At 39.1% G+C, this 20623-nt stretch overlaps 1 protein-coding gene across 2 annotated transcripts in view; it reads left to right on the top strand.

Annotated features, from left to right (window-relative positions):
- Positions 1–20297, top strand: part of TSPAN8 (tetraspanin 8) — a 62701-nt gene extending 42404 nt beyond the window's left edge. For both annotated transcript variants that reach the window (XM_079775786.1, XM_079775785.1), the window contains 6 exons: positions 3630–3764; positions 7639–7713; positions 7813–7920; positions 12254–12388; positions 15166–15249; positions 19066–20297. In XM_079775786.1, the coding sequence (XP_079631912.1) occupies positions 3630–3764; positions 7639–7713; positions 7813–7920; positions 12254–12388; positions 15166–15249; positions 19066–19119 (591 nt within the window). In that variant the 3' untranslated portion in view covers positions 19120–20297. The remainder of the gene's footprint in view (positions 1–3629; positions 3765–7638; positions 7714–7812; positions 7921–12253; positions 12389–15165; positions 15250–19065) is intronic.
- Positions 20298–20623: the final 326 nt, after the last annotated feature.

Below are 20623 nucleotides of genomic sequence, written 5' to 3'. Positions count from 1 at the left end.
CCCTGCTGACCTGATAGCCCCTAACCTCCTCTGCCTTGGCCCCAGACACTGTGGCTTTGTCTGGAAGGATGTCCGGAAGACATCCAGTCTAATTAGCATATTACCCTTTTATTAGTATAGATTATTAAGTTATTATTAAGCTGTCAATTAAGGTAATGAATTTTTTAATTAATTAATTTTTATTGTTTAATTTTTCAATTGTAGTTTACATTCAATATTATGTTAATTTTAAGTGTATAGCATAGTGGGTAGACATTTATATAACTTATGAAGTGATCCCCCAATAAGTCTAGTATTCCTTGACACCATACATAGTTATTACAACACTATTGACTATACTCCCTGTACTGTACAGGTAATGCATTTTCCATTAATTCTTATTATACCGTGGTGCAGCTAAATGCCTTTGGATATAGCCTAGTTGAAAGAAAGATGACAAGAAAATTAACATTTGTGCTAAATGAGTGGCTTCCCCTTCCTTCCTTCCTTCCTTCCTTCCTTCCTTCCTTCCTTCCTTCCTTCCTTCCTTCCTTCCCTTCCTCCCTCCCTCCCTCCCTCCCTCCCTCCCTCTCTCTCTCTTTTACTTTTATTTCTTTTCATTTAAATGTATGCTTTATACCATTAGAGAAACCAGAGAATCGCAGTGGGAATTAGCTGCTTCCTCATTCTGTGTCTCACTGTGTTGAAGAAATTGGGTGAGGGACAGGTGTGGCAACTAGTTAGTAATATTCTAATCTAGTCCATCAGGATTTCATGTGTTGTTTTTTGCTGATAAATGTAACTGTGACTTCCTAATGGCCCTGGGCTTTGAACTTTGAGCCTATTAATGGTATTTGAAGATGCACAGACATTCTGTTGTCTAGAAACTGATGTCTGACTTTGAGACTCAAATTAAAGCACATATATTAACAGCCACCTATTTAGAGGGTGCTTTGCCTTTTCAGATGTGTGTACAGCCTGTATTTTATTTTATTTTACTATTCCTGGTTGATATGGGAACATCCCCCCCTCCCCCAGTGCTTCTGGTAAACAAATTTGGTGTTTAGTCTATTAAGAAATTACCCAGATAAAATGCATTAAAGAAGTGTCCTTGAGGATAAGAATAAATTAATAGAGCTGGATAGCATCTTTAGTCATATTTTGCTTCTTGTCCTCTGCCAGGTTCTAACTCTGAACAAAAGTCATTATCTTTCAGGACAACATTACCCAGCTTGACTTATGTTAAATTGGCTTGATTTATATTTATTCAAAGTCAGTGACAAAGAATCCAGGCTGTGCAAAGAGCTGAATTTTACTAGTGGAAAACAATGGTTGCAATTTTAGAAGGAGAAACCTGAGCATAAACACAGAAAAGAAGGATGTCAGAGAGGTCTAGGTGAACATCTTTTAGGGTACCTCTTTGTACTAAAGTGTCTCCCAGGGATGCTTTGTTCTCCTTCAGGAAACACTCAGAGGCAAAGCATGTGGGCAGCCATTCTTGTCCCAGGAGATCCCTTAGAACCCAAAGAGGACCCTGAGGCACTTTCTTCCAGGTTCAGCTATTCCTCTTTCTTTACAAATTCTCCCCTTGTCCTAAGACACACACAGACACTATTCATCCAAGCAGCTTTTAACACTCTGTTTTCCCTGTCCTGGAACAAACACTTGAACTCGATTTCCACCTCTTTTCTGAATAAGAAAAGCCACTTGTTGGGCTGGACTTAGAATAGAGACCCACAGAAAATCAACACACTGACTGCTTTCTCATACGTTTTTGGTTGTGGTCACCCGCCCAGATCAGGTGGACGGGCTTCATTAACCTGCCAAATGCTGGCCGCACCCCTTAGTCAGGTCTCCCTTGCAGATGTTTGGCCTATTATTTCTGTGTCTGGGCTGTCTAAGCAAAGTTCTGATAACTCAGTGAGTGAGGCTTCAAATCTCTCAGATGTGGTAGGGTTTGCCTGCACTGGTCCCAGAGTGAAGCAGTCTTTGATGGTGACTGGGTAGAACGGGTTTCTTTATGGTGTTTTGTGGGGTTTTGTCATTTTCGATTTTGACCCAGATGCCATGCCCTTTTATTAACAAAATTGACTTTTTAGCTCCAATCTTAACAAGCAGACAGACCACAATCAAACACAAAACATGCACGACAAACAAAAATAACTTTAGGACATATGTAAATGAAAGGTTTCTAAATATGTAAATTGAAATATTATCTGTCAGCACAGACTCTTAGAGACAAAGAAGGCCTTGGATATCACAGAGGCTGACCCACTTCTCTTTATAAATGGGAAACTGGGCCTGGTTGTTAGTTGACTAGTCGAGTGTTAGAAATTTAGTTACGTGTTAGGACGCACTGGAATACAGATCTTTGTTCTAATGCTTTGACAACTTCAGCACATTCCTTCCTACAGATTGTCAAATAAAGGTTCCCCCCTAGACTATGAATTGGTTGAAAAAGTCATTTAAAATGTAAAGATCATTCATAGTAGTGTTTTTTTGTTTGTTTGTTTGTTTTGATCCACATAATGTGTAGCAGATTCTAGGAGGCAGAGTCTTTGATGGTCTAAGAACTAATGCTCTACCTAGAAAGAGACCAGCAAATAGAGGTTATACAAGAGAGACGGGCTACACGTGGCACTCAACACAGGCACAAGGTTTCACTGTTTAATTATGATGTACTTAAGTGGTAGATTGAGGTTAGGTGTTAGGAAACTGATGAAGAAGAGTGTGTGTGGGGAAGAAGAATCAAATTATGCAGGTTTTATAGCCCAACCCACACATAGGGACCTAAGATTTTCCCCCCCTTAATATTCTGTTACTTAACAGTCAGGCAAATTGAAGAGTTTCTGGAAGACTCTATGGACTATATATCTTCTGGGAACAAGGAGATAGAATTGATATGAAATATCAGGTACTAGATTTTTTTTCTTAGTTTAAATTTTTTGTTTGTTTTGGCAAATGTATAGACCTGTGAAATTACTATTATAATCAATATATAAAACATTTTATTAACCCATAAAAGCTCCCTCATCCCTTTGCAATCAGCTCCTCCTTTCTCTCCTACACAGCTAAAAGTCATTCCCTGCTCTGATTTCTATCATCATAGAGTTACCCATTCTTGATCGTCATATAAATGTAATCATACAATAATCACTCTTTTGAATGTGGCTTAATTAGGTCAATAAGAGATTCATTCATTTTTGAGATTCATTCATATTCTTGAGTCTCTCAGTAGTTTGAGAAACTTGGGCTTTATAATTCATTTAATTGCCATAGAAACACATGCTTTACAATGCTACTTTTATGTATAAAACACAAAATATGCAAACCAAAGAGCACATCATGTGGTAGGTGAAAGTACATGTCCTTCTAAATTTAAAATAATTGGTGTTTCAAGGCCTTTTACATTGCCTCCATCCAATATCCAATATCCAATATTTCCTCTTAGAAAAGTATAACGTTGGAAACATTATCCAGACAAGTAACACCTTAATAGAAAGTAAGCCCCTTGAGGGCAGATATTTTTGCTGGCGTAGATCACTGAAGTATCTGAAGGTACTAAGGCACATAGTAGGCACCCAATGGATTTTTGTGGAATAAAACACATCAAGGAAAGGGATTTTCTGATTTCTCTTTTTTATTTTCAGTTTGTCCATGAGGACTCTGGCATGCATCCTTATATTGCTGTAAATATCTTGATTGCTGTGGGTGCTACCATCATGATTCTGGGTTTCCTGGGATGCTGTGGAGCCATGAAAGAGAGCCGCTGCATGCTTCTGGTGGTGAGTTCTCCAGCCAATCCCAACACCCACCCCTACCGTGTGCCAAAAGGACTTGCCAAGATTGATGAAACTCTTGACTTCTGTTTAGCATGTTTGATTCTGGAAGCTAATATGTTTAGCTTCGATTAGAGGGTATCCTGAGAGAAGATAAATTTTAGCCTTCATTTATTCATTATTGCTGAGTACCTGCTGCATGCCAGATACTGTGCTAAATAAGGCAGAGGAATTAACCTTTTGCACTCGGATGTCAAGTGTGGCTCGACACGGTTAGCATCGGTAGCAGCTCGTATGTCAAATTGTATTGAATGTATCAATAATTTGAAATATAAAAAAATCCAAAAAAATAAGTTTGTATGAAAAGAAACTCCAGTTTTTTATTCTACTGCTGCGCTTTGTAAAATCTGGGGTATTTAAAAAATTAAATCCCGAGGAGAATAAAGGAATCGAGAAAAAAGCAAGCGAGTGCAAAGGGTTAGACATTAGAACCCATTAAAGAAGATGGACAAATAAATAATTAGCTACTGTGGGAGTGGCTCAAGAAGAAAAGGGCAAGGATATAGGAGGTATAGGAGGGAACTTCAAGCCAGAAGCAGAAGTAAATAAGGATGTGGTTGTGATGAGCTTTCCAAGAAAAAACACGCTGGATTTTTGGAGGAACTATAAGACCTTGGGCATGGCTGGCCTGTTTGGGGAACTGTTAGGCCTTGGGTATGGCTAGAGTGGTAGAGGCTCTTTTGGCAAACAATGGGAGATGGGTCTGAGTATTGGCTGTGGCAAACCATATTTCATGCTAAGAAAATTGTGAGAGAGTGAGATAATCTGATCTGTCACTAAGAAAACTTTGCGGAGGATGGATTCAGTTGGGATAACCCACAGACTCCATTTTTTAAATATATAGTAGAAAATAATAAATGGATATAGAAAACATATTAGAAAAATCATCACATACTTATTAGGTATAAATCTGACATAAGTGTTTATGAGAATTCACCTAAACTTGTTTCTCCCATAAATTAAGTATTGTGTCAGTCCTTAAAAAAGATTTTTTTAAGTGTTTGTTTATTATGTGGGAAGGTAAGGACGGAGTTTTAACAGAACTTTATTAGCATCCCTAGTGGTTGCCTTTAGATTAATAAGGCCTCATTTGCAATTGGAGATTCAATTACTTGAAGAGCTTGCTTTAAAAATCAATTTCTGGGCTTGGGCTATGTTCTCCAAAATTATGATTCAATAGATCTGAGGCTGGTTTGGAAATCTACATTTATAACAAGACCTGGTGATTCTGATAGCAGTAGAAACATTGTTTTGCAGTCCATTCTAAAGTTTGTGTTTGAGGAAGAAAGAGGAGAAAGATAATATATATATCCTCTCTAATAAAAGAGTAATATGCAAATTGACCATACCTCCGCTACACCCACAAGCCACGCCCACCAACCAATCAGGAACGAATATGCAAATAAACCCAACCAAGATGGCTGCAGCCACAGAGAGGCAGGAGGGAGGCTTAGGTTTCCCCGGCAATGGAGGAAGCCAAGCTTTTCGCCTGCCTTTGCTGGCCTAGGCCTCCACTCAAGGCTACAAAGTTTCAATGAAAGAAGATAAATAAATCCAAACAGAAATGGCGGCAGCCACGGAGCTGGAAAGAGCAGGAGGCTAGGGTTGCCCCCAGTGATGGAAGAAGCCAAGCTTCTGAAGCCCTGGCCTGCCTTGGCCTCCGCTCCAGGCTACAAAGTTTCAATTATAGAAGATACATAAATCCCAACAGAAATGGCTGCTGCCATGGAGCAAGCAGGAGGCTTGGCTCCACTCCAGGCTACAAAGTTTCAATTGTAGAAGATAAATAAACCCCAGATACCAGGGCCTCCGCTTGGATCGCTGGGGGGTGTGGCCAGCCTGCAAACCACCACAGGCCCCTCGCCCAGGCTGCCCTACACCCCAAGGGAACCCCCACCCTGATCAGGAACACCCTTCAGGGCAAACCAGCTGGCCCCCACCCGTGCACCAGGCCTCTATCCTATCTAATAAAAGAGTAATATGCAGATTGACCATCACTCCAACACACAAGATGGCTGTCCCCATATGGTCAAAGATCCTGCTCCCGTGTGGGCAAAAGATGGCTACCACAAGATGGACAGCAGGGGAGGGCAGTTGGAAGGGACCAGGCCTGCAAGGGAGGACAGTTGGGGGCAATCAAGCCTGCAGGGGAAGGCAGTTAGGGGTGACCAGGACTGCAGGAGAAGGCAGTTAGGGGCAAACAGGCTGGCAGGGGAGCAGTTAGGCATCAATCAGGCTGGCAGGGGAGTGGTTAGGGGGTGATCAGGTTGGTAGGCAGAAGCAGTTAGGGGCAATCAGGAAGGCAGGCACGCGAGCAGTTAGGAGCCAGCAATCCTGGATTGTGAGAGGGATGTCCGACTGCTCGTTTAGGCCCGATTCAACCGGGATTGGGCCTAAACAAGCAGTCGGACATCCCTTGAGGGGTCCCTGATTGGAGAGGGTGCAGGCTGGGCTGAGGGACACCTCCCCTCCATGCACGAATTTCATGCACCGGGCCTCTAGTATATATATATAAAGAGCCAGGGTTCGTAATGTCCAAAATGACTGAAGGGATGGCCAAACTCCAGGCTGCGTGTGCAGCAGACTTGGGTGCCCGGGGACTGGCAAGCAGGCTGAACTGCTGACCTCTCAAAGAGAGAGAGAAGCGGAGCTGATCAGCAGCTGCTGCAGCTGCTGCAGCTGCTAGTGAGGCCCGGAGAAAGAAGCAGGGTCTGATCTGCAGCTTCTGTGGCAGCTGCTGATCAGCCCTTTCCTCTCTCTCTCTCCGGGCCTTGCCAGCAGCCGTGCCTCTCTCTCTCTCCAAGAGGTCAGCAGTTCAGCCCACTTGCCAGCAACCTGGGGTGGCTGCTGATCAGCCCCACCTCTCTGATCAGGCCCAGAGATAGGCCCGGAGACACTGACTGGCATAGAAACCGACCAATCAGAATCAAACTGGGTGAACTGCGAGGAGCCAATGGCTGCCTAGGAGGTGGAGCTTTTGACGCTGACTCGCATAGAAACCAACCAATCAGAATCTAATCTGGGTGAACTGTGAAGGCAGAACCTAAGGTCGGGGCTGAGGAGGGGTTTTAAGGGCAACAGCTGTTTGGTGTAAGGTGTAAGAAAGCAGTTCAGTTTTTGAATGACCAATTTGGCAGTATAGTGCATATGGCTGGCTATCAGTCCAGATATAGGGATTATGTATTTTTTCTGCCAAGAGCATCCCCTCCTGCTGAAAAGGCTCCCCCCACCCATTTAAGCAATCCTATCCTATATATCTATTTATACTAATAAAAGGGTAATATGCTAATTATACCAGGTTGACCGGCCATCTTCCAGACATCCAACTTCCAGACAAAGCCATGGTGGTGGGGGCTGAGGCAGAGGCAGTTAGTGGTGATCAGGCAGGCAGGCAGGTGAGTGGTTAGGAGCCAGTGGTCACAGATTGCAAGAGGGATGTCCAATTGGAGAGGGTGCAGGCTGGGCTGAGGGAACCCTCCCCGCCCCCTGCATGAATTTCGTGCACCCAGCCACTAGTATTCAAATAATTTCATCTGAGTTTTGAAACTTCCCCATTCAATAGCATACTGATGCCTACAATTCTATGAATAATTTTTCTTTTTTACTGCTTTCTATAGTCAGTCTTTGGAGCAAATATTTCTGAGTAGTAATGGTCCCAAAAATTGCTTCTTGAGGCAAAGGTTAGAATCAATAAAGGACATGGTTACTACTTCAAACTGTAACATGACCCAGACTGCAGAATGAAACACCATGCTGCGATGTCCAAAGATGTTACTGAATGCACTGGGGGATAACATATGTTCCTTTTTCTCTTTTTCAGTTTTTCATAGGCTTGCTTTTGATCCTGCTCCTGCAGGTGGCAGCAGGTATTGTAGGAGTTACCTACAGATCCGAGGTGTGTGCACATATGATACTTGATAATTTTGGAAAAGTCTGAAAAATAAAAATACTACCTCTGGCATGAATAATTTTAACATTATTTTTTAATTTTCAGTATGAGCATATCCTGAATGAGACTCTCCATAACAATGTAGATCTTTTGAGTGGAACAGATGAAAAAGCAAAGTCATTCCAGAAAGCCCTGATTAATTTTCAGAAAGAGGTAATCAGAATTCATAGGTCATTTGGGGAGTTAGACTTAGTTCTTCTGTGTTTACTTAATTTTTAACAGGTGGGTTCCTTAAAGGTTAAAAAATCCATTTTGCAGATCTTCTGTCACCGTGCAATAAGAAAAATCCAAGAATATTTCTATTTTTTTTCCAGCATCTTACAAAGTTCTAAAGCAGTTCACAAGGACAGAGATTAAGAAGATATGTTTATGATAGAGAAAGCTTCAGGGCCAAATCAATCATTGTTTTAATATTTATGTTGTGCTTGGGCATTTGGAGGCTCTCTCTCTCTCTCTCTCTCTCTCTCTCTCTCTCTCTCTCTCTCCCTCTCTTGATGACTGCTCCCTCTCTCATAAAAATAATTATAATGATCATTTATTACTACTTACTAGGTACCAGGCTTTACATTTAGTAGCTCATTGAATCTTCACAACTCTATGAGGTGGATAATATAATTATCTTCATCATGACAGATGAGGGGAATAGGGCTTAGAGACGTCTGACAGCTAACAAGTGATAGGGTTGGAATTTGAACTCAGATCTGACTAGTTTATTCTTTTGAATCAGTACATTAACACCCCCACTCCTTCATTTGTTAGTTAGTTTATTTATTTAGTCTGCTTTGAAGGTATTCTCCTATCTGACTCTTGCCTAATAGTTTAACTTTCTGAAACACGGCTCCGTAACAAAAACACTCTAGTCCAGCCAGGTCTATCTACGCAGGATGCGTGAAGCGGTTCTGCTTCTCTTCTTTTGCACTGTTCCCCACCTTTGGAATGCACTCACTATTTTTCTCTTTCTTTCCAAATATACATGTGATTTAAAGCTTGACTAAAATATTACTTACTCTGTGAAACTCCTTCTAACCACACCTTCTTTATCCATAATCCCCATCATCTTAACTACATGTTACATTTCACGTATGTCATGGAAACTCTCAGAATCTTAGAGGAGAGCTGGATTTTATAGAACACTTAACCTGACTTCTCATTGACTGAAGTGTCTTATATCTATGTTCATACACCCTCTAATTAAATATGGAAGAGCTGAAAGTTTACCAATATTTGCCCATCCCACTCACAGTCACATCTGATCATTAGTGTGCTCTTTCTTAATTGGACACAACATCTGCCTCCATAGGATTTGCATCATTTAGTCCCATTCTTTCTTCTGGAGTTTCAGAGGAAAAAGAAAATCTACTGATGGGCCTATATGCTGCAACTTTTTCTTTGAAAATGGCTATCATGTGACTTCTAAAAGCTTTGCCTTTCAAGTTCAAACATCCTTTCTTGAGCTATTTATCAGATGACTTTTTTTTCCCCGAGCATTACTCAGTCCCCATTTGGATAAACTCCAGCTTGTAAAAATTCTGCCTTAAGAATCATCTTCAAGAGCCATAACCTGATATGAGTCAGTCCTGTGTAACTTTCTCTGTGTTGTGCTTTTTTAGCTTCCCCATAGCTGCATCCCTTGGTCCACTCCCCTCTGGATCATTCCCACCCTGAACCCCAGATTAATCAAGAAAGGATTTAGGCAATTCAATTCCTCCACTGAGTGGGATTGAGCATCCTTGACTCCCCCTGGTGGTTGACCTGTAATCAAATGTACTACAGTTAACCACTGGGTCTCTGGGTTGGGTCCTGAGTCATGATTATTATACATTGTCTCTGTTATCCAAGGTCTCAGTGCCAACAATGGGGTTCTAAATGTTCTCTTTGTTGTAGTACAATTCTGAATTGTTTTCATTCTTACACATTAATCCTATATCTGAAGTTCCTTATGTCATAGGACCATAGTTCCTTTTTATTATTCATTCTGAGTTTTTTTTTCTCTTTACTTTCTGTTATCCACCAGGACTTCCTTCCTTCCTTTCTTTTTTTAAATTTTTTATTTATTTATTTTTTTGATTAAGGTATTACAAATGTGTGGTTATCTCCCCATTTCTCCCCATCCCCCCAATCCTGCCCTCACTCTCACCCTCTGTTGTCTGTATCCATTGGTTATGCTTATATGCATGCATATAAGTCTCTTGGTTGATCTCTCCCCTCTCTTTCTTTCTTTCTTTCTTTCTTTCTTTCTTTCTTTCTTTCTTTCTTTCTTTCTTTCTTTCTTTCTTTCTTTCTTTCTTTCTTTCTTTCTTCTTTCTTTCTTTCTTTCTTTCTTTCCTTCCTTCCTTCCTTTCTTCCTTCCTTCCTTCCTTCCTTCCTTCCTTCCTTCCTTCCTTCCTTCCTTCCTTCCTTTTGCTTCTTTGGGAACAAAAAATCCTACTTCAAACTTTAGCTGGGTGACCTGCACTCCACCACACATGGACAGAAGTTCTAGATAACAAATGGCTTTCTCTTTGGATTTCAGGGAATTCCCACACAAATTTCCTGCTAACATACTAATGGAATGTGCCTCTGGGTTCTTGTGATGACTGTTAGTCTAGAGGTTGTTGTGTCTCATTCCCTGCACAGTGCCTTGTTCATTTGGCAGTTATAATTCCTTCAACACATTTTGACTGACTTCTTCCAAGCTTCTCTCACATCCGATCTGGGACTAGATATCATGCCAAGTTTAGCTTTTTTCTACCCTGTCTTCTGTACCTCCCTGAGGATTCCTGAGGTACACTGTGTTCCTAATATTGACTTATCTGTGAATGCATAGAGTAGGACTTATATTCATTTCGATCTGAAGTATCTCTATCAGTCAACACTATTCAAGATTATTTAATCAGAAAGAGTGAGCAATTATTGATGTTTACCATGGGAACAGGAAATAAGGTTATTTCAAAACTTCCCTATTTGCTAATATTGATTGGTCTTTGAACCACCAGAAATCTCCAGCTCTCTCATATAAATGCCTGTTGAGTCATATGCAGGGAGGGGCAAAACTAGGTTTACAGTTGTTCATATGAAAAATCATACAATAATAATAATACAAGAATAAAGTCTGCATTTTGCATACTCACAGCTGTAAACACACTTCCCCGCCCCCTCTGTATTTGTGCAATTGAGTCTTTGAGTCAAAGTGCAGACTTTTTATCTCCTCCAGTTAAACTTTCTAGTTTGAATCCATTGTTTGAACTATCTTTGCTTCTCTCCACTGTATTAATCATCACTCCCAGCTTCTAGATCAGCTACAGAGTTGAAAAGATACTTTCTATATCTTTCTCTAAATCACTGATATCAATGTTGAATAGATCATGTGCAGTGTAAGCATAGAGGAAATAACAACAACTGCAAAACAAAACAACAATAACAGCTGACACACAGTGAGTGCTTTCTATAAGCCAGTCACTGGGTAAAGTGCTTTCTATAAGCCAGTCACTGAGAAAACCAATGTGAACATTTCATATGTTCACATTGGTTTTCTCATTTTTATCTTTACAACAAATCTACAAATTGATACTATTATTGCAACTATTATTATCTGTATTTTACAGATGAAGAAACTGGGGCACAGAGAGGTTTGAGTAACATGGGTAATGTGGTCACCCAGCCAGTACGTGAACGTTCTTTCAGTTTCCTGGCATTGCAATACATCTGGGCCCAGTGTTGGCTCCATTTTCTCTTACCTTTCTGCATGAAGAGTTTTCTCTCATTCTAACACAGCAAGTAGGACCAGATGAGGGATAATTACTTCTCTCCCTCATCTAATAATATATGCCCTATACTCTGTGTTATTGGGCTTATCACTTCCTTGTTTTTCTTCCCCAAGCATGGCCACAAGTTCCCCTAGTGTTTCTCCATGTTTCGGTTTGTTCTGGGCCTTCGCCTTTCTGACATTGTTCTAAGAGTTGAATCTTTCATTGGTGCCCCTTTCCCTCGTGTGCAGAGGTCCATGTACCATTTCATCTCATGGGAGGCCCACTGAGCATCTTTGGCTTTTGAGAGGCCTCTCACCCTTTTCTTCCTAGCCTTCATAAGTGGTCAAAGATCATGAGATGGAAGTTCAATTTTTAAAACCTCTCATCTCTTTTGAGCAAAAGTTCTTTAAAGAGATCTTGACTCTCTCATGAACTCTTTGGGAGCTTCTTTCCTAAAATCTAGGCTAAGTAGAACTGATTCTGCTCCTCTTTCATCATTAGAATCTAGAAGGTACATTTTTCATCATCTCAAAGTTCCTCAGACTTTTGCTCCTGCAACCTATTTTTCCTTTTTAATATTAAGAACAAAAGGAATAGTCCTTTATTTTTGCTTTAATATTCAGAGAGGTGGGTGAAAATATATGACATTTTATTATAAGAAACATCTTAATGGTTTCAGGAGAATGTGATTCAGTGTACTGACAATGTTTTTATCTTCTTTAGTGCCTGCTTTTCATATCTATTTTTTCATCAAACAGTTCAAATGCTGTGGTTTGATCGATGGAGCTTCTGACTGGGGAAGTAATTTTCAACAGAATTCTGAGTCGTGTGAATGTTCAGATATGTCAGATTCCTCATGTATATTATATGAAGGAAAACATGTTTACAAACAGGTAAGAAAAAAATCAAACTTGTCACAGTAAGTGGGTCTGATTTTTTTTTTCAGAATGAAAACTTCACAAAAATTTAAATTGCAACAATTATAATGGGAATCGTGACATAAATGTTCCAGGAATTTCCCAAATAAAAAAGAAATCCTTATTTAAAGATAAAAGCCAATATAAAAAGATGAAAGTATTTCATTTCTTCTTTGAGTCTGGCAATCATTTAAACTCAACTCTAATAGATCAAAATAACATTCTTCTTGCAAGAAGAAGCAAAGTGCAAACTAACAGTGCACATTTATGTTGTCTTCTCTTTGGTGACTTTAATTATTATTCTCCTCCATTTTTTTCTATTTTAACATAAATTCTAGAAATCTATATTTTCACTTTAATTTTAAAAATGAAGCTTCCATTTTCTAATCAAAGATTCTTTTTCTCAAGTAACTGCATCGACCTAAAGAAAGGACTTGGCCTTTAGGGATTTCAGCTTTAGATTTATGTTTATTTACTACTTCATCTAATTAGTGCTCGAATTTAAAAGTTGCCTCAAATATTTAAAGTCAATTGAAAAAGCTGGGTTTAGTTTTTATGTGTTGTAGATAGCCTATTTATTATGTCACTTGTGAATGTCAATATATGCATGTCATATTTCTTACTGCTTAATTCATCCCGTACTTATTGACTACCTCCTACCAGCCATAGGAGACCAATTTCTGTGCAGGGCACAGTGTCGGCCCTCATGCAGCTGATGCTCAAATAGGGAGGACAGACAGATAACTCGGCAACTTCCATTTGATGAACTATTGGTATTTCTTGGATAGGGCCAAGCACAAGAGTTATGGGACCCCATCTAATTCAGCGTTGGAGGTACAAGCTATGGCTTCCTGGAGGGCCTGATATCTGCCTGTTGCCACAGGGTTTTATATAATTTTTTCCTTATATCTGAAAGGATTGTGTACAGAAATGACAATTGATATTAATGAGATTAATGTTTCCTTTATTTGCTGTTATACTTGGGTGCCTACTATATGTCAGACTGACCCTTGTTAGAATCAGACAGACTTCTGGCTCCTCAAGAAGATTATAGTCTAGGTGGAAGCGAGATCTATAACAGCTATGTGATTCAATAAATTAATTTCTGTAATGCCTCAAGATTATTTTCAATTTAGTGTTGGCTTAGTAATGGCTACTGAGATGAATTATCTATCAGGACATAGAAAGTGTCTCAAGAGAAACATCTCTCCTGCTGACTATCACATCCCTTTTACTAATCTTATCACAACGAAGGAGACTGTGTTCTGAAGGGGAATTTCTGTTACTGGTATTTAAAGTAACAGGTGTGGAAGAAGTTATCTATCCCACTACAAAGCTACCCCGTCTTTCATTGTCCAAGTAATGCCAGTAAAAATATTTTATTCTTATTTTTTACATTTCTCCCCACTCCCTTCCTCCCTACTTAATGTTAGTGACATGGAATCTATAAGGAAGAGGGAAATAAATATGGTATAAGAAAATGTAGTTTCTGCTTGGGATAATGAGGAAAATGGTAAATTCAATAGCAAATTGCAGATTGTTGTGTTCTGTTAAAGATTCAATGCAAAGATGTTTTTCCTTAGGATACATTTTGAAAAGTCCTAGCATTATCCTCAAAAATAAAAGACATTCCCTCCAAATTCACACATAATTCAGCTGAATACAGGGTGATAGCTGCACCAAATTTCCCAAAAGGATGATCATAAATTCACAAAATACTTCCATCTGCCTTGTGTCATTTGCAAGAAGTCTGGAAAAATAAGAAATCTAAATGGTCATAATTTATTTCTTCCCCTACCCCCCACCCGCCTTTCCTTTTGCCAAGATAACCTGATTATCTAAAGGGGAGGGGGGAGAAAACTCCTCAAGCGTCACAAATACGACTCAGTAGATCATTAATCGCATAGTTAACCCTAAATAATGTAATCATTTCTTCTAATGTTGACCACTTTGGATCAGATGAGAATGGAGAAACCCAGGAACAAAGGGGGGAAAAAAAACCTTATGGAAAACGTATATTTTATTTAACAAATAGCAATATTTTGCTAGCCCATTGTACACATAAGACTATTATAGGAATGAAATGTTTTCTGGTAATACAGATAATAGCACTATTGCATCATGCAGTACTTTTCATTCTTAAAATTGTTCATGTAATTTACAATTTTTGGAATTTTTAGCTTGGTCTGAAATTTTTTAAGCTTGGAATTGCATGCTGGTTTGAATAAATTAAAAAAGTGTGGTAGAGAAATAACTTCCAAAATTCTCTTTTTTTATCTAAAGGACATAATAGTGGACATATGATTTTTAAGGTAAAAATAAACTGATAAGATTAGAAAGGGAATTTTTATAAATCTCCTTTTAAAAATGGAAAAATTTCACTATAATTAACTGAAACCCCAACCAGAGAACTCTGTTGCAGACTACAAACCTAAAAATATACACAGCCAATGTGATAGCAACTATAAAATTGCCAGTTAAGATAAAATTATTAATTATTATTTATAACTAGAGATCCCTAGATTCAGCAATGATGTAGCTGAAGCAAAATTTTGCTCCTCAAGTGCTGGCTATAACCTTTCAGAGGGGGGACGAGTTTAAAGCAGAGGAAATAATCCAGTTTCTTTTTGTTGAGTATGTTTCTTGGTAACAGTGCAAAAAATCAACCCAATGGAAAAAATTCTTAATTCAGATAAGCTCATCAAAATGTGATTAAAGGTAACTTTATATATATATATTTTTTTTTTTAACAGGCATGCGTTGTTTTTATAAAAGACTTAATTAAAAAACATCTCGTCGTAATTATTGGAATAGCATTTGGAATGGCATTTATTGAGGTACAGTATAATCTTTCATTAATGACTCTATTTTTTCCCTTGCTTGTCCATTAATCCTGCTGGCACATTTATGGTGAGCCAAGTAAAAACCAAGTGCTTCAGACAACACTGGGTACCAAGTGCCAAGGGCCAGCTTCTCCCTCTATCAGCCTTGAGTCTGGGGAGGGGATTACAATTGTATGAATTGAGCATGGCTAAGCCCATTACTGTTGTTTCTGAATGATCTCTCTACTAGGAAATAAATTTTGAATTAACTTCCACATAGTTCTTAGTCCCAGATACCTTTTTCCCATTAAAATCTAATGCAAGAGTTAAAGTTAGAAGGAAGAGCCCAGACAAATCCAAAACACAGTCTTTACATTTTCTTATCTCTCCTCCTGATTTTGAAAGAGAAAATAAAAACTTAACTCAAGAGTGTGAAGAGCTGTTTTCCTGCTATTCCATTCCACAGAAATCTAATTAGTTTTAAAAAGTTTGAATCAGTTGCCTTTAATTTTCTCACTGAGTAAAATTTCTCAAATTTACTCTCATCAGTTTGATTCCTGATGCTGAAAACAATTCCTGTATAGGGTTTTTATCTTGATGGCCTTACTTGGCATTTTTAAAAGAATCTGAGTGATACCTTTTACATGGCCTAAAAACATTTGCCAAATAGATGAAATAAAACGATCTCAGGGAAGGGTTTTTGGAATCATCCTGGCTCTTGGTGAATTTAAGTACCAGGTGAGTCAAATTCCCTCGCCTCCTGTGCAGGACATTGGCAGGAGACCTGACGAGGTGTGGGGTGTCTCTGGTTTATGCTCTGAGGGTTGGTGAGCTCAGTTGAGTGGCTACTGCTTCACTTGTATGGAATGCTGTACAACGTCCTCCTTGGGATTTCTCGTAGTTTTTTGCCTCTTACTTGTGCCACATCACTGCCAGAAAGGAATTTTAGCTGGGATTGAAGCAACTTAGTGTCCCAAGTGGTCATTAAGGTTACTGGTGGAATTCCCAGCCAATCATTAGAAAAGGGGTTGGGACAATTAGCAGTAAATTGGGGTGTTGAGTATTACTTTCTGGTAGCCCAGAATAGGTCTAAATACTAGTATAAAGCATTCTCTGCTGGAAACATGGATGTCCTTCTCTACGTCTGATATACAATCAAAGTTGAATGGTGCGCTGTATTAAGTCAATTGTTCTTGATTCTTCCTTTTTTTAAATATTCTTTATTTCTCTGCTTTGTATTCTGGGTTAATGCTTTGTATTCTGGTTTAGAAATATGAGCTAGTGGCGATAGAGGTAAGAGAGAAATCACACACACGTACTCACATATTTTCAGAAGTCACACACACACGTGTTGCAAGAGTAGACTTGAAATGAATGATTGAAAGAGCAGCCTTTAAATGAAGTATTCAATGCAAGTATCAATATAAGTGTCAAATTCCATATTAGACTCAAATTGGCTATGACTGGCTACAACCCACAGATGCTTTTAAGAAGTCTCTCAAAAGGAAAGCCAGATAAAATAAGAACATAATCAGCTGGGGAGTTTGATATCTCATATATCATAGTCAAAGGCATTGCCAAGAATCTAAATACATCTAATGGAAAGTAAGATTACAAGAGGAGTAACATAGTCTGTGAAATTGGTATATCCATGTGTTTGTTACATATTTAGATATTTTATTGAGTGTTCTAAATATATGATTAGGGAAATACCTTTTTTATGGGTATGAAATTTATATATGTTAATATCACAAAATATAACATTTTTAGTTATGCCAGTTAGTGTGATTTCTAGACTATATGTAGATATGATAATTTGTTTAAGGAACTATAGCCTTCAAAATAGTCTTCTGATATTCAGCCTATAAAAATGTATCCAAAAATGTATATTAGTCTGTCTTATACTCATTATTCCTAGCTGACTAACAGACCCATTTCTAAGGCCTAATACCTAGTCCTTGTTTCCCAAGTTTACATTCAAGTAAACACAAAGACTCATAGAGAGAAAAAAATATCTCTCTAATAAATATTTTTAAAAAGGAAACAGGGGCAAACATCTCCATGCATAAAATATATTCAGACTATCTCCATTAAAAAACCATATGAAAACACGACCCTTTGACATTTAGACTGTTGGCATTAGTCTGTTTATGCAGAGGCTCTGATGGAGTGGGCCAGTAGTCATTTTCAAGGCTCTTAAGACCACTTACCTGGACGATTCTTCTTAGAGAAGATGCTATGAATCTATGCAAAAGGCTTTATTTTGCAAGAAAATGCTATAGACATTCTTGGAATTCTCATTATTCCAAGTTAAATAATCAGACTATCATAACATACCTCTCTTTATTTAACTATAGAACTTACAAGCACAAAAATGATCAGCACTTTCTCTTCTCATTTCAACTAAGAAAAAAGGGCACTGACACTGGTAGTCATCACTTTGTAGGATAAACGTTATCCTGACAGAAGGTCCCAAGAATAGCATAGTTAAAAGAGAGAAAAATGATAATTTTACATTTTTTAGACTTTTCCAGAATATGGGAACTCATGCACATTACTTATAGCAAGTTTATCCTGAGTCTTCACATACATTACCATATGATGCATCTCTTTTTAATTACTTGCTATTTTTATGAAAAAATGATTAAAAAATTTTTCAGAGGCAGCGAAGTGCAAGAAAGTAGAATATTAACTATCTAGTCTGCTGATAAATATCGGGCTTCTATTTCAAGGGTGTGACAGTGAAAGATGATAGTTGCCTTATCTCAGTATTTTTCCCATTTTCTTTATTCTTTCCTGATACCTGTCTCCCAGACTGGAGGCTTGGGATCAAGGCAAAAAGACTAAATTTCAAGGCTTTTTGAAGTCATTCTAAAAGAATGACTTTGAGAACACTCTGAATGAAAATCATTATTTTTTCAGAGAGCTGGTGTCTCCTTTTTTTTTTTTTAAGATGACAAATATTGGGCAGTAGTTCTCATTTGAAATGCATTTTCAGGAACAAATTATTCAGGAACAAATTATTATCTTAATACACTAGGAGCACTTTTGACGACTCAGCATAAGTAGCGGCTCATCCTCCTCCTGCCTCCCCTCTAAGCAGGCTGGTGGGGGAAAACGTTTGATTGGTCACACACACAGGTCCTTCTGTCATTTCTACATCACAGCCATGGCATGCGAGTCACCATCTGCAAAGACAGTTAGGGCAAGTGTTACGATGCCTGATTCTTGGGAGAGCCATTTAATGAGTGGGAAACTATGCCCCGGATTTTAGCTGTGTTTCTTCACTTCAGAGGAAATTTCTGAATTAAGCTATTCTCCATAGATTTAGAAGTTGTTGGTTTTTTTTAAATGTTACTTTTTTTGTTCACTCCTCTTGGCAATGCCCTCACTATGGCAAGAGAAATTCTAGACTCCTTGATTTTTATGCAGATGATCTAAACCAGACGATCATAACTCTTCCATGGAAGCAATAGGTATATCGAAGGTCCAGGGACCCGAGTTCCCCTGAGCTCTGGGGCAGATGCCCCACAGAAGGGTGTGTGTCCCCAAAGGTTGGAGTGCTCTGGGGACAGCAGCTACTGAACAACCAGACGGGGCACATTAGAGGTGGACTGGCAGCTGAAAACCCTGATTAAACAGACCACTCAGTGAACTTTCTCCATGCTCTCTTGTCCCAGGGGAGTCTCTAATTTCCCACGAAGAGAGATGACGTAGGTTATTCTGTCCATAGCCAGAATCTTTTCATATATAATGTTCTTTCTGTCTATTTATAATGTATCTGGCATTTCCCCTTGAATTGCATGTTAACTCTATTGTTTTATTTTCTAGATACTTGGTCTGATATTTTCTATGGTCCTGTTCTGCCAGATTGGGAACAAGTGAATCTGTGGATATGTCGAGCTACCATCAGTCAAGCTCCTTAAACTGGTTGCTTTGCCTTTGTAACTTTAAATATGTGAGTGCTGTCTATGTTAGGAGCAGCTGTCTTATTAAAATTTGTTATTTAGCTAGACTCTAGTTATCTTCCAGACATATTGGATATATTTAGGATTTTAGTGATGCTAGAAAAGTAGTATGAATGTGCATTTTTACTCAAAATAAAAGTAACATTCTTTACACTGGTGCTTTTTTGTGTCCGATCATTGTGTTCAGGTGGCACTGTGCTTAAAGCATTCACCCGGGGAAGAGCCGGCTCTGAGTGGCAGGTAGTCAAGGCAGTGCATCCACGCTCTTCAGAAGCAACACTGCTTCGTGTGGTGCCTCAGCCATCAGTGATAAGATTAAATTAAGTCACAAGTTGAAAGACTGAGAGAGTGGTCTGGCTCCCTGCTATTTATGCCGATGTCTACGGATGGCGTCCCTCTTTCCTCTCTATTATGGGGACAAGAAGATGTGCGTGCCGTCTTTCTAACCACTGACTCTCTGATTCCTCTCTGGACCTTCTCTGGAACATAGTTACAATGGCTTCTATCTTTCTAGTTCTCACAGACATTTTTACATTCTACCTTTTCTTGAGGTATAGTAGACACACAATAAGGTGAGCAATCTTAAGTATGCAGTTATGTAAGCATGATGAGATCAGGATACAGGACACTTCCAACACACCAGAGTGCCCCTGCATGCCACCTGCCAGTGCTATACCAGAGCTGACCATCCACACGGGTCTCTTCCCCACTCTGTGCTCAGCGGCATCACACGGTGCCTTAAATCCACGGTGGTGGGAGTATTTACACAATGGAAACTGGCAAATGGCATACGATTGGGGATTTTTCCCAAGAGCTGGTTGTTAAACAGTTATTAGTATGTCACTGCCCTTCTCAGCAAATACCTCCCCAAAGATAATCACTCTTCTGAATTTATTCTGTGGCCACAGATTCACTTTGCCTATTCTTAAACATTCTATAAATGGGATAGTAAAATATACACTCTGGCTTCTTTCTCTTCAATATTTTGTTTGTGAGGTTCATCTACATTGTTGCATGCAACTGTAGTTAATTTTCATTGTTATGTAGTATTTCATTGTACAGGACTATATATCACAATGTATTTATCCATCCTCCTGTTGACGGGCATTGTTGGATTTGCTTCCAATTTGGCATTGTTGTGAATAAAGCTGCTATAAACATTCTTGTATGTCTTTAAGTCTGTATCTGTACTCCTCTTCTGAGGAGGAGAAAGAGGAAGAAAGGCAGTCGTTGTCAAGTAGATGAGAGTGACCAGCAAGGAGTGGAAAACTTGGGGGAGTGCTGGCTGGGTTACACAGCCTGATTCTGTGCTCCCCGATTGATGGTAAAGGTAACTGTCCTTCTCTGAGCACAGGCCATGTCCCAGACACTGCATCAGAAACTGTACTTTTATTACCTCATTCCTTCTCACCACATTCTTA

This window comes from Cnephaeus nilssonii, assembly GCF_951640355.1.
Source record: "Cnephaeus nilssonii genome assembly, chromosome: 6".
NCBI classification, from domain to species: Eukaryota; Metazoa; Chordata; class Mammalia; order Chiroptera; family Vespertilionidae; genus Cnephaeus; species Cnephaeus nilssonii.
The sequence above is the reverse complement of the archived record's forward strand: the minus strand, read 5'-3'. Positions and strand labels throughout refer to the sequence as shown.